At 42.9% G+C, this 12,960-nt stretch overlaps 1 protein-coding gene across 2 annotated transcripts in view; it reads left to right on the forward strand.

The window, feature by feature from the left end:
* LOC141107931 (excitatory amino acid transporter 1-like) overlaps nucleotides 1-12,960 on the forward strand; it is a 185,513-nt gene that overhangs the window by 87,589 nt on the left and 84,964 nt on the right. For both annotated transcript variants that reach the window (XM_073599013.1, XM_073599004.1), the window contains one exon: nucleotides 12,099-12,342. In XM_073599013.1, coding sequence (XP_073455114.1) covers nucleotides 12,126-12,342 — 217 coding nt within the window. In that variant the 5' untranslated portion in view covers nucleotides 12,099-12,125. The remainder of the gene's footprint in view (nucleotides 1-12,098; nucleotides 12,343-12,960) is intronic.

Here is a 12,960-nt window from a genome sequence, read left to right on the forward strand (position 1 = left end):
ACCCCAACCATTTCACACAAAAAATGTCAAAAATTTTAAAAATGACAAGAGACAGTTTTTGACAATTCCTTTATTTAAATGCTTCTTCTTTCTTCTTTCTTCTCTCTTCTCTCTTCCTTCGGTTTCTTCCTCCATCTTCTTCTGCTGGTTCTTCCTCCGGTGTTCTTCCCTGTGGCGTTCCCCGTGACGTCAGAAGGGGGCGGGGTTACGTAACGGGTGACCCCGCGACCTTCTGACGTCACGGGGAATGCCACAGGGAAGTCCCATCAAGTCCCTGTGCGTCAGAGGGGGCAGGGTCACCAGGTGGCTCCACCCCCCCGTTATTTAAGAACCGTCAGAAGAGGAGAAACGTCACAGTGGGAGCCTCCCTCCATGCCATCATGGATGCGGATCGGCCCGAGGAGAAGAAGATAAGAAGACGCCACGGATGAAGATGCAGGACAAGAACACTGGAGGAAGAACCAGAAGAAGTTGGAGGAAGAAACCGAAGGAAGATAGAAGAAGCATTTAAATAAAGGAATTGTCAAAAACTGTCTCTTGTCATTTTTAACATTTTGACAGTTTTTTTAGTTTTTTTGTGAAATGGTAGGGGTCCTTTTGAACCCCCTTACCATTTCACACAGGGGGGAGGGCCGGGATCTGGGGGTCCCCTTGTTAAAGGGGGCTACCAGATTCCGATAAGCCCCCCGCCCGCAGACCCCCACAACCACCGGGCAAGGGTTGTGGGGATGAGCCCCTTGTCCCCATCAACATGGGGACAAGGAGTTTTGGGGGGCTACCCCAAAGCACCCTCCCAATGTTGAGGGCATGTGGCCTGGTATGGTTCAAGAGGGGGGGCGCTCTCTCGTCCCCCCCTCTTTTCCTGCGGCCTGCCAGGTTGCGTGCTCGGATAAGGGTCTGGTATGGATTTTTAGGGGGACCCCACGCCATTTTTTTTTTTTTTTAATTTTGGCCGGGGTTCCCCTTAATATCCATACCAGACCTGAAGGGCCTGTTATGGAATTTAGAGGGACCCTGCACGTAATTTTTTTCTTTAAATTGTGGTTCGGGCTTCCCCTGTGGGGAATTCCCATGCCGTTTTTATCAATGAACTTTTATGTGTATTGTCGGACTTGCAATTCATTAATAGCCGCAAGTACTTTTAAATGACTTTTTTCCTTTGAAATGTCATTTTGCTGTCAGACTGTTCTAAACACGGGAAACACGCGCCCCTTTACAGGCATACTATAGACACACCCCAGGTACGAAATTTAAAGGAATATTATACTTTTATTGTTTCACTTTAAGCATTATTAAAATCACTGCTCCCGTAAAAACGGCCGTTTTTAAAACTTTTTTTTGCATTGATCCATGTCCCCTGGGGCAGGACCCAGGTCCCCAAACACTTTTTATGACAATAACTTGCATATAAACCTTTAAAATTAGCACTTTTGATTATTCATGTTCGTGTCCCATAGACTTTAACGGTGTTCGCGTGTTCGAACAAATTTTTTGCCTGTTCGCAAGTTCTGGTGCGAACCGAACAGGGGGGTGTTCGGCTCATCCCTACCCAGGAGGCTTTCAGGAGGGAGGTTAAAGTGGAACTTTAGTCAGCCCTGCTAGATCACTTCAGGCTGGCCCCTTTTGCAGGTATAACTATGTAAAACATTAAAAATAAGTGCCTATACTGTTTAAAATCCAGTAATATACTGTCTCTCCCTGCTCTGCACATACTCAGTTGCTCTCTATTTTTAGGCACTGCGCCACAAATCAGAGTCACCAGGGGCAGATCTGCTGAGAGCCTAAACATTTACTGCTGCTCAGGGACTATGGGCTTCAGTAAAATGGCAGCCTCACACAAGAAAAAAACAGGAACAATGCTGGAGGCATTTGCAGCACGCACTTATTTTGATAGTATAACCATGAATGCTGAATGCATGTTCCTTGCTAAAGAACAATTATTTGATAGCAAGTTGTTATGAGTAAAGTCAAAGAAAGTAGGAAGTGGGGGACTGGGTCCTGCAGAAGAGCCACTTAATCCCCCAATGAAAAAAAAATTGTTATCCATTTGCATAAGAGAGGGGAAGAAGATCTAAATAATGGCAAGTGATAGAGTGAAGGTCCCCTTTAAGGTGTGCATACTTGCTAGCCTCTTTTTTTTTTTTTTCTTTTTATAATTCCAGGATATATTGTATAGTTTGTTACTTGATAGAGAAGTACTGCCAAAGCTCATTTGCTGTACTTCTCCTGTGGATTAAGTTTTGCACTCCTGTGACCCATTTTCAGCAGACGTCACAGAGCTGGTCCAGGCTCTGGAAAGATCACGACCATATGCTCGAGATCCGCCCACATGCCTGGACCAGCACCCGGCTCAGCCCCTCAGCAAACCACTGAGAGCCTGAGTTGGCCACTCTCGCCCCCTCCAAAGCCCAGCACTCCAGTAAGAGCGTGGTGGGGGGGGATCAGAGCAGACAGAGGTGACTGACAGTCATCAGCTCTCTGCTCAGGGAGCTCTGAGAACCAAGCGATCGGCAGTGTTTCATCGCTTGGTTCTCAGTCTTAGAGCTGATGGGGGACAGATGCAGCATCAGACTGATGCTGCATCCACCTAGGTAAGTGTGAATATACAAAAAACCCTGATTCCCATACTTCTCTTTTAATATGTGTATCTTTAGCCACCCTTCAATTTCTGCTTCTCAGGGAATGTTGACTTGAATTGTTGAAAGTGTTTATTTTGGGTATTTATATAGTGCCAACAATTTACGCAGCACTTTACATATACAGTATATTGTACATTCACATCAGTCCTTACCCTCAAAGAACTTACAATCTAAGGTCCCTGACTCATGTTCATACATACACATACTAGGGCCAATTTAGACAGGAGCCAGTTAGCCTACCAGCATGTCTTCGGAGCGTGAGAGTAAACCCACGCAAGCACAGGGAGAACATGCAAACTCCAGGCAGATAGTGTCGAGGTTGAGGTTTGAACTGACCAACACTAGCGGTGCCAGGCAGAAGTGCCGACCACTTAGCCACTGTGCTTATTTTACAATTGTTTTTTATCACTTTTTAAAACCAGAGCTTTTAGGATTGCTGTAGTTTTATGGGCACGCACAATTTTAAAGTTTGACATTTCATGAATCTATTTACTTGGCGCAACCTCATCTTTTATATTTTTGCTATTTGCTTTTGTGTGCCCTAAAATGACCTTTTAGTGTATTTTTTACAGCTCAAATCCATTTATTTCTATGGTGAGTGGAGAATGGAGATTACTGCAGAACATACTAGGGTTGATTTACTAAGAACAATGGGAAGCAATGGTCCCTCTATATTTAGTTACTCCCATTTAAGCCAATTAAGACTTCAACTAGGCAAACATGTGAATGAAAAAGCACGCTATTACCGCCGACCATGCCTTTGTAAATGTCAGATTGGCATATCCGCGAATTTGAAAGTGTCAATTGCTACCGAGTTTGGAACTGCATTGCAGCCATGATCACATCAATAAAACATTTTTATGTGAGATGTGCTCTACCTCGTGTGCATGTATTTATGTATATTCCAATTAGTATTCCTAGTTTAAATGATAAATAGGGCGTGGCGGGAGTGAATCGCAGACTGGAAGTAATGTGAGAGGCTTATTAACGCCGCTGTTTTAACCTTTTTGTGCTTTTTAATTCTTATTGATGTAAGCATCCATTTGTCTTTTAATAAACCACATATTTTTTAATCGATTTACACTATGGGAGGCATTATATTTATTTCATTCCCACATGTGGTCTGGAGTTATTAGCGATACTTCAAGAGCCTGGAGCTTGGATCCCATCAGCCCATACATTTGTCCATAAGGCTTTTTATTCACAATATTGAGGTGAGAGTTCTGTGAGCACTGAGCTCAGACAATTTATTGTATTATTTGTTTTGGTTCACTGATTATTGATTGATTTTATATTATTTAACCACGAGGTCATACACAGAGTGACACTGGAAAAACTGCGCAAGATCACTTGATTTATTCAAGTATTCCTAGTTTGTTTTCTTCTTTTGCTAACGAATGCTGTTATAAATAAGTATTCCAGAGTAATCTTAAACACATGTTAAAACACACAAAAGCAGCACTAAAAGGATCAAACAATATGAAATAGCAAGTGTGCATTGATGGAACCAATGGTGCATAATAAAGTCTCAATGCCGCAGTCCTGCAATGTATAACACTGCTGTGAGTGAAAACCAGTCTGAAGTGGGTTCAGTTTCATGCATATGAAGGAAAGCTGCCACCAACACCTCCGCGAGTGAAAAACGTCCCCTCTAGATTAAATTCTTACCAGATCTTGCTAGATCATAGGCATAGGCATACACAGTAGATCTTTAATCGGATAATCTTTCCATGAATCAGACTGCAGTCAAGAGGGTAGATCACGTGTTTATTATTTCTCCTCCTCGGCCATGTGGACAAGGGCCTCGTCCTGACAACCCCGGCCGGTGGTTGTCAGGGTCTGCGGGCGGGTGGCTTATCTAAATCTGGAAGCCGCCTTTAACAAGGGGGCCCCCAGATCCTGCCCCCCTATGGGAATGTGTATCGGGTACATCATACCCCTACCCATTCTCCAAAAAGTGTCAAAATGTAAAAAAAGAAAAAGTGTCCTGCGATGTGCATCACGTCGCCAGATGGACCCGAAAAATGGAAAAAACGAACAAAGCACCACCTCGATGGTAGGCCTCCTGCCGACTGCTGTCTTTTTGATTTGACAGTTATTTAGGCAAGGGCGGGGCCACCCGATGACGTAACTGGATGACCCTGCCCCCTTCGGACGGCACATGATGTCAGAAGGGGGCAGGGTCACCCGTTACATCACCGGGTGGCCTCGCCCTTGCTAATATAACCACTGTCAAAGCAAAGAGAATTCAGACGGCGGGGGTCCTCCCATAGAGGCGGAGCTTTGTTCTTTTTTTTTTTTCTGTTTTTCAGGTCCGTTGGGTGGAGTGATGGACACTTTTTTGTTTTCTTTTTTAATAATTGTCAAAAACTGTCTCTTGTGGTTTTTACTTGACACTTTTTTGGTGAATGGTTAAGGGTACAGTGTACCTCTACCCATTCACGTAGGGAGGAGGCTGGGATCTGGGGGCCCCCTTGTTAAAGGGAGCTTCCAGATTCTGATAAGCCCCCCGCCCGCATACCTGGCAACCACCGACCAGGGTTGTCGGGAAGAGGCCCTTGTCCCTATCAACATGGGGAGAAGATGCTTTGGGGTGGGGGGCACAGAGCCTATCCCGTTGAAGGCATGTGGCCTGGTATGATTCAGGATGGGGGGCACTCGCTTATCCCCCCCATCCTTACCTGCCTAATGGTCTGGTATGGATTTTGAGGGGGACCCCACGCCATTTTTTTTATTTTGGTGTGGAGTTCCCTTAAAATCTATGCCAGACACAAAGGACTTGGTATGGATTTTGGAGGGGGACCCCACGCCAATTTTTAAAAAAAATTGGGGGGTTTAACCACTTCAGCCCTGGAAGGATTTGCCCCCTTAATGACCAAGCCTTTTTTTTGCGATACGGCACTGCATTGCTTTAACTGACAATTGCGCAGTCATGCGACATTGTACCCAAACAAAATTAATGCCTTTTTTTTACCCACAAATAGAGCTTTCTTTTGGTGGTATTTGATCACCTCTGCGTTTTTTTTTTTGCGTTTATAAACAAAAAAAAACGACAATTAAAAAAATATATATATTTTTTTTACTTTCTGCTATAATACCTATCAAAAATAAATATAATAAAACAAATTTATTGATAAGTTTAGGCCGATATATATTCTTCTACGTATTTTTGATTAAAAAAAGGCGTATATTGATTGGCTTGCGCAAAAGTTATCGCGTCTACAAACTATGGGATAGATTTAGGGACTTTTATTTTTTTATTGTTTTTTCTGATAATGGCAGCGATCTGCGATTTTTAGCAGGACTGCAACATTGCAGCAGACAAATCTGACCCTGAATGACACTTTTTGGTGACCTATGACATTATTACATTGATCAGCGCTATAAAAATGGCACTGATCAATGTAAAAATGACACTGGTAGGGAAGGGGTTGATGCTAGGGGCGATCAAGGGGTTATGTGTGTTCCCTGGGTGTGTTCTAACTGTAGGGGGGATGGGCTGCCAGGAACATGACAGAGATCACTGTTCCCGATCACTGGGAACAGTAGATCACAGTCATGTCACTAGGCAGAATGGGGAAACGCCTTGTTTACATAGCAATTCCCTGTTCTGCCTCTCCTCACTGCAATCGCAGGTTGCCAGCGGACATCGAGTCTGCGCGCCCACTATACTCTTTGCATAGACCGATGTACAGGTACGTCAATTCGCGCAGGAGAGCCGACCTGCCGCAGTATATCTGCGTGAGCTGGTGAGCTAGTGGTTAATTTGGTGCTTGGAGAGAATTCACATTTAGTTGACATATTTTATGGTTTACTTAGTCCACAAAAGAATTAATAGAGCCCTGAAATTCAGCATTGGAGCAGGGATTTTTTTATTTTTAATTTTAATTTTGTTTTTTCTCCCCCCCCCACCCCCCATTACACTTTCTACTCAAGGACTTGCATGTGTGCAGGATCAAATACTTTTGTATCCAACTAGATTTAATACAGATTTAACGGGGTATGAATAGTTTGCACTTATAAAATATGTAAAAAGTCAAACATAAAGCAAAAAAAGTTCAACTTTTTATTTCAACATTAGTATAAACATTTGGCACATTAATGTATTGGGGCAAAAAAAAAAATAAAAGGCATGGAAATGATGGTCCAGCATTTGACAATATAGTTAGAAGGGCCCTGCTTACAATCTACAAGGTAGAAAAGCAGGGATACAAATCAAGCTGATAAAACCACGACAAACCTTTTTGGTGATCAGAACTCCTCGCCCCAAACCCCTAAAAAGTAAAATTGCATGATCATAAGCAAAACCAGACAAAATTATACAAAATCACACATGGTCAGACTGGACAAAGACACAATTTGGAAACCATGCCCCAAAAATACAAAAATATGTGTGCAGGATCATACCAGACTTGTACATCCATATCTGCCCCAAAACACACAGGTATAGATTTAGTGCAAACACACACTTACTTGATTTATAATGTAATTTCTTGGGATGCCGTTATGTGAAACTCATCAAAAATGTAATCACTGGTGAAAAAAAAATTAAAACCCACAACAGAGGAAGAACATACAAGCCTCTAGCCAGGTAGCAGCAAATTTGGGATTCGAACAACGTGCTGCTAAGCAGAAATGCTAACCAATTAGCCACTGTGCTGCCACATAATTGTAGGGTACGTCTCTGTGATGTCAAACAGTCCTAAGTCCCAGGGGTGCAATAAGTTAATCAATGCAGATGTACTGTGGAAGGCTAGAGGACCATTGGACAACCTGTTTCTGGCATATGCCATCTGTTTTGAAGGCTGGGTATGGCTGATTACTGTCAGCATGCTGCTAGAGAATCATCTCTAATTTTGTTGCTTTTTGCTTGGTAAGAGGCTGCAATTAGTGCTGGTGGGGAAATCTTAAGGCCGATTATTGCCCTTGCCCATGGAAAACAAATGACACGATTTGCAATGATGGTGGAACCCTCCTCCACATAAATACTACATTTAGACATAATTTGGGTAAGGACATGAGTCAGGAGTTATGTTTAACAACATAGGGAGAACAGACTGTCAGCATGCTGAGCCAACTCTGATTTTGTTGCTTTTTGCTTGGTAAGAGGCTGCAATTAGTGCTTAATTTTAAACCCTCCTACACATAAATACACAAATATTGCATTTCTTTGGACATATACCTATAGGTGGTGAAATTACATCAGTCAGGAGTTATGTTTGTTGATTTATTCTGTGATATTTGGTGGTTCTTGGTGTGTGAGTGTAGAATAGTGATGTTACCCTCTGAATTTTGGGAATGACATTTTGATTTCTGATGGTACACTTATCACATTTTATAGAGTAAAATTATAATCATTTGGCAATACTAAACAACAGACAAAACTGTGACTCATTTAAAATTTTCCATCAGCAATGGTATTGTTTGTGAAGACACCTGTGGGAGTTTCAGATTAGATTTTTGTGAAAAATATATTTTACCAAAACATGAAAACATTACACATTACTAGCATTCTTAAAAAAAATTAAGAAAAAGGAACATAAAAACTGAGCAAGGACAATTTATTTTAGAAAAATAAACAGTTCATCTCAAAATTAAAATGTATTTTTTTGTGGAAGTAACAATTGTACAATTATATTCAATGGTTTAAATGTATAAATGTGAATGGTCCAGAAGTGTCCGATATGCCCGCCACATTGTCACAGTCACAATAAAAATCACAGATCGCCGCCATTGCTAGTTAAAAAAAAAAAAAAGCCATAAATCTATCCCTTATTTTGTAGACACTATAACTTTTGCGCAAACCAATCAGTATATGCTTATTGCGATTTTTTTTTTTTTACCAAAAATATGTAGAAGAATACATATCGGCCTAAACTGAGGGAAAAATTAGTTTAAAAAAAAAAAAAAATTGGGATATTTATTATAGCAAAAAGTAAAAAATATGTCACTCTTCTTTTGTTTATAGCACAAGAAATAAAAACTGCAGAGGTGATCAAATACCACCAAAAGAAAGCTCTATTTGTGGGAAAAGAAACGATAAAAATGTCATTTGGATATAGTGTTGCATGACCGCGCAATTGTCATTCAAAAAGCGACAGTGCTGAAAATTGGCCTGGGCAGGAAGGGGGTGAAAATTCCCTGTATTGAAGTGGTTAAAGAACCATTTAGGCCAGGGGTCTCCAACCCCTGGGCCGTAGCGTCTTTGCAGCCGGGCCGCGGATGCAGCGAGCGGCATGGGAGAGCAAGGCGGGCGGGTGAGAGAGCCCAGTGGATCACAGAGGCAGAAGGGTGAGAGAGCCCGGTGGATCACAGAGGCAGAAGGGTGAGAGAGCCCGGTGGATCACAGAGGCGGGTGGGTGAGAGAGCCCGGTGGATCACAGAGGCAGGCAGATGAGAGGAGCTTGAAAGCAGAGATGACATCTCTTTGCGCCCGCCCCACATCACAGCTCTTCCGCCTTCACAGTGCTGGTGTCGGAGGTGCGGCAGGGAGCAGAGAGATGACATCATCTCTCACCGCCCGCCCCGCATCACCGCTCCCATGCCCTTACTTAAGAATGACCACTGCACAGAGGCCTGCCTCTGTGCTAAATGAACCAGTGCCACCAATGCAGTGACAGTCCACATCTGGTGGCATTGGCAGGCAGCTTTGCAAGTTGCATCCCTCATCTGGTGACAGGCAGCGTGGCAAGTGGCATTCATCTGGTGACAGGCAGCGTGGCAAGTGGCATTCATCTGGTGGCAGGCAGCAAGGCAAGTGGCATTCCTCTTCTGGAGGCAGGCAGCGTGGCAAGTGACATTCATCTGGTGGCAGGCAGTGTGGCAAGTGACATTCCTGATCTGGTGGCAGGCAGCGTGGCAAGTGACATTCACCTGGTGGCAGGCGACGTGGCAAGAGGCATTTCTCATCTGGTGTCAGGCAAGTAATGTGGCAAGTGACATTCCTCATCTTGTGGCAGGCAGAGTGACAAGTGGTATTCCTCATCTGGTGGCAGGCAGCGTGGTAAGTGGCATTCATCTGGTGGCGGGCAGCGTGGCACGTGGCATTCCTCATCTGGTGGCAGGCAGCGTGGCAAGTGACATTCATCTGGTGGCAGGCGGCGTGGCATTCCTCATCTGGTGGCAGGCAGCGTGGCAAGTGGCATTCATCTGGTGGCAGGCAGCGTGGCAAGTGGCATTCCTCATCTGGAGGCAGGCAGCTTGGCAAGTGACATTCATCTGGTGGCAGGCAGCGTGGCAAGTGACACTCATCTGGTGTCAGGCAAGTAATGTGGCAAATGAGATTCCTCATCTGGAGGCAGGCAGCTTGGCAAGTGACATTCATCTGATGGCAGGCAGCGTGGCAAGTGACACTCATCTGGTGTCAGGCAAGTAATGTGGCAAATGAGATTCCTCATCCGGTGGCAGGCAGCATGGCAATTGGCATTCATCTGGTGGCAGGCAGCATGGCAATTGGCATTAATCTGGTGGCAGGCAGCATGGCAAGTGGCATTCATCTGGTGGCAGGCAGCATGGCAAGTGACATTCCTCAGCTGGTGGCAGGCAGCGTGGCAAGTGACATGCTCAGGGCTCCCACTGATTCTGCATTATGGTGAGTTGAACTTTTTCATTCTATATTACAATCTAATAATAGAAATAATGTGCTTCAATCATCCTGACACCACAACAACCATGGTGCCGGGATGATTGAAGAGCCAACACCAGCTATTGCTCTGATAAATTGCCAGCGAAAAATCACTTACCCCGTATGCCTCTACGCAGCCAGTCCCTGGTGCCAAAAAGGTTAGGGACCACTGAGTTAGGCTTTCATATCATGCTCTAAGCATTATTTGCTTGTGAAATTCCAATGTTTCTAGCACGACTAATGATTTGGACGGTCTCTGTTGTCTGTGACCTATAGTGAATTTGATTTTGTGAGTATTTTTTCCAGAGCGCTATAGTGAATTCCATTTTCACGCTAATTACTTGATATAGCTATTTTGCGGATATTCACACATTTGCATATTCGTGCTATAGTAAATCAGCCCCACTGTGTTACATATTGGCACATATCCACACATCAGCAAATAAAAATGTCCTACTGAAACCATTGTGCATCATGGAGGTGAACAGAGATGCATTGACATCTGACGGTCAGGACACCTCAGGTCTTCATACTAGTGCATGTGTAATAAGTGCAAGCTAAAGCCAGCCATACATGGATTCAAATTCTGCTGGTTTACCAGGGACCGGCCACATTTTGATCCATGTATGGGAAGCCTGGTTATACAAAAGTTGATTTACCTATCGACTTCTGTACAACTGTCGGATTTTCCCCACTAGCAGAATACAATAACTCCACATAGAGTTAATAAAAATAGAAAAAATGACTCATCTATGAGCTGCTTAAGTGTGTGTTGTGTTGAACTATTTGTGTGTCACTGATTGTATTGTGAGCCTAAATTTACCATGTAAGCTTGCCACAGACACAGTTTACCACTGCTGCTTAGCGTTGGTCAGTGCAACCTTTTTGTTCTTTATCATGTATCATAGGTGAAATTCTGTGACAGAATATGAATAAAGTGCAATCATGCATGAAAATAAAGTGCAAAAAAAATTGTATAAACAATCCAAAAAAATGTCCACATGGTGATAATCCAAATGTGCCAGATGAATGACTCCTATAATCTTCCAGTGGCAATCACCCAGTGCACCCCCTTCAAACCCAAAAATATAGTCTCTTACCAGAGTAATAGACCTAATATAGGTAAGTATTCGCCTTAATGAGCTTCACCCCTCACTCCACTCTCTAATGGTATTGGTAGAAAGCAGCACAAAAACTTCTCCTTTGCAGTACTCAGACCGTATATGAAGCATTGCACAAGAAGAGGAAAGACTCCTTGCGCAACATCCAGTGTAAATGACCAAATATTTATTAAAATTCTACTTACAGCAGCGAGGATAAAACAAGCATTTCAAACAATCAGTCACCGTTATTTCCTATGCCTTGCCTGACGTACGTTTCGTTGTAATAGACATCTTATTTGAGGCAGTGGGATTTGATATTATACTAGTCTTATTGCTGTACAGCACACCTTATATGTCTAAAAAGGTTTTTTTTTATTTGGAATCCTATGGATATTGTATATGTTACATAGATAAATCTCGTTCTACAAATTATTTTGACAATAGATGGCAGTAGGGTGTGCAGGCAGGCATGAACTGTCCACTAAACAATCATTTATTATTCCATTAACATACATGCTTGCAACGACTCAGTGTGTTTTTTTTTTTTTTTTTTTTTTTAATGTTTGTAAAGAAGAGAGGCAAGGGCATCCAGACACCCTTTATGCCAAGTGGCTCACCTGTCCCCTTTGGATAATGTACTACTTCCACTTGCCAATTTAATACATTGCAAGGAACAGCAGAACACTATTGGTCCAATAAAATGGATGTAACAATTTTGATCTTTTTTTTCAGTGTAACTTCCGGAGTTATTAGCTCAGAATGAGTGAAAAAGATGGAAACGCAGACAGCTTGTTTCTTAAAGATGATACCGCCAAAGGTGAAAAATCTGAAGTTCATGTACACAGCTGGCAACATGCAATACAGAAGAAGGCATCGCGAGCTGGGAAGCAAATGCGTAAAGTGACAGTGGGAAGCATCCGTGGTTTCCTCTACCGGAATGCCTTTGTAATACTCACCGTCATAGCCGTAGTGCTGGGTACAGTATTTTGTACTTCTTTTTACTGTAATCTATATTCTTTGTATAAAGATCATGTCTAAAGAAAGTGTATGTTATATCCAATAATCCGTGTAATAATATGTTTTAACTCACTTTCCAGTAGAACCTCCTCCCAGATTCTGTTGTATTCAACAGAGTATGTACAAGAGATCTAGTATTAAATTTGATTTTCACTTATGCAAATTGTGCTAGAAGAAAAGACACTATTCTTTCAGTGAACTGAAAGCCATAACTTCAAGACCACCCAACTTTGAGTAGGCCCCCTTTTTACTGCCAAAACAGCCCTGAGCCATTAAGGCATGGTCACCACTTAACCTCTGAAGGTATGCTGTGGTATTTGGTACTAAGTAGGGTTCCACCGATACTGATACTGGTATCAGTGCCGATACTAAGCATTTACACGAGTATCGGTACTCGTGCAAATGCGCCGATACCTGAAACCGATACCTTCAGGTTCGGTTCTTTCATCTGTCGGTGGGATTCACCTGCTGACAGATGAAATGTATACAGGTGGTCCCCAAGTTACAAACATCCGACTTACAAATGACTCCTACTTACAAATGGAGGGAGACAAGTAGTGAGAGGAAATCTACCCCT

This window comes from Aquarana catesbeiana, linkage group LG01, assembly GCF_042186555.1.
Source record: "Aquarana catesbeiana isolate 2022-GZ linkage group LG01, ASM4218655v1, whole genome shotgun sequence".
Taxonomy (NCBI): domain Eukaryota; kingdom Metazoa; phylum Chordata; class Amphibia; order Anura; family Ranidae; genus Aquarana; species Aquarana catesbeiana.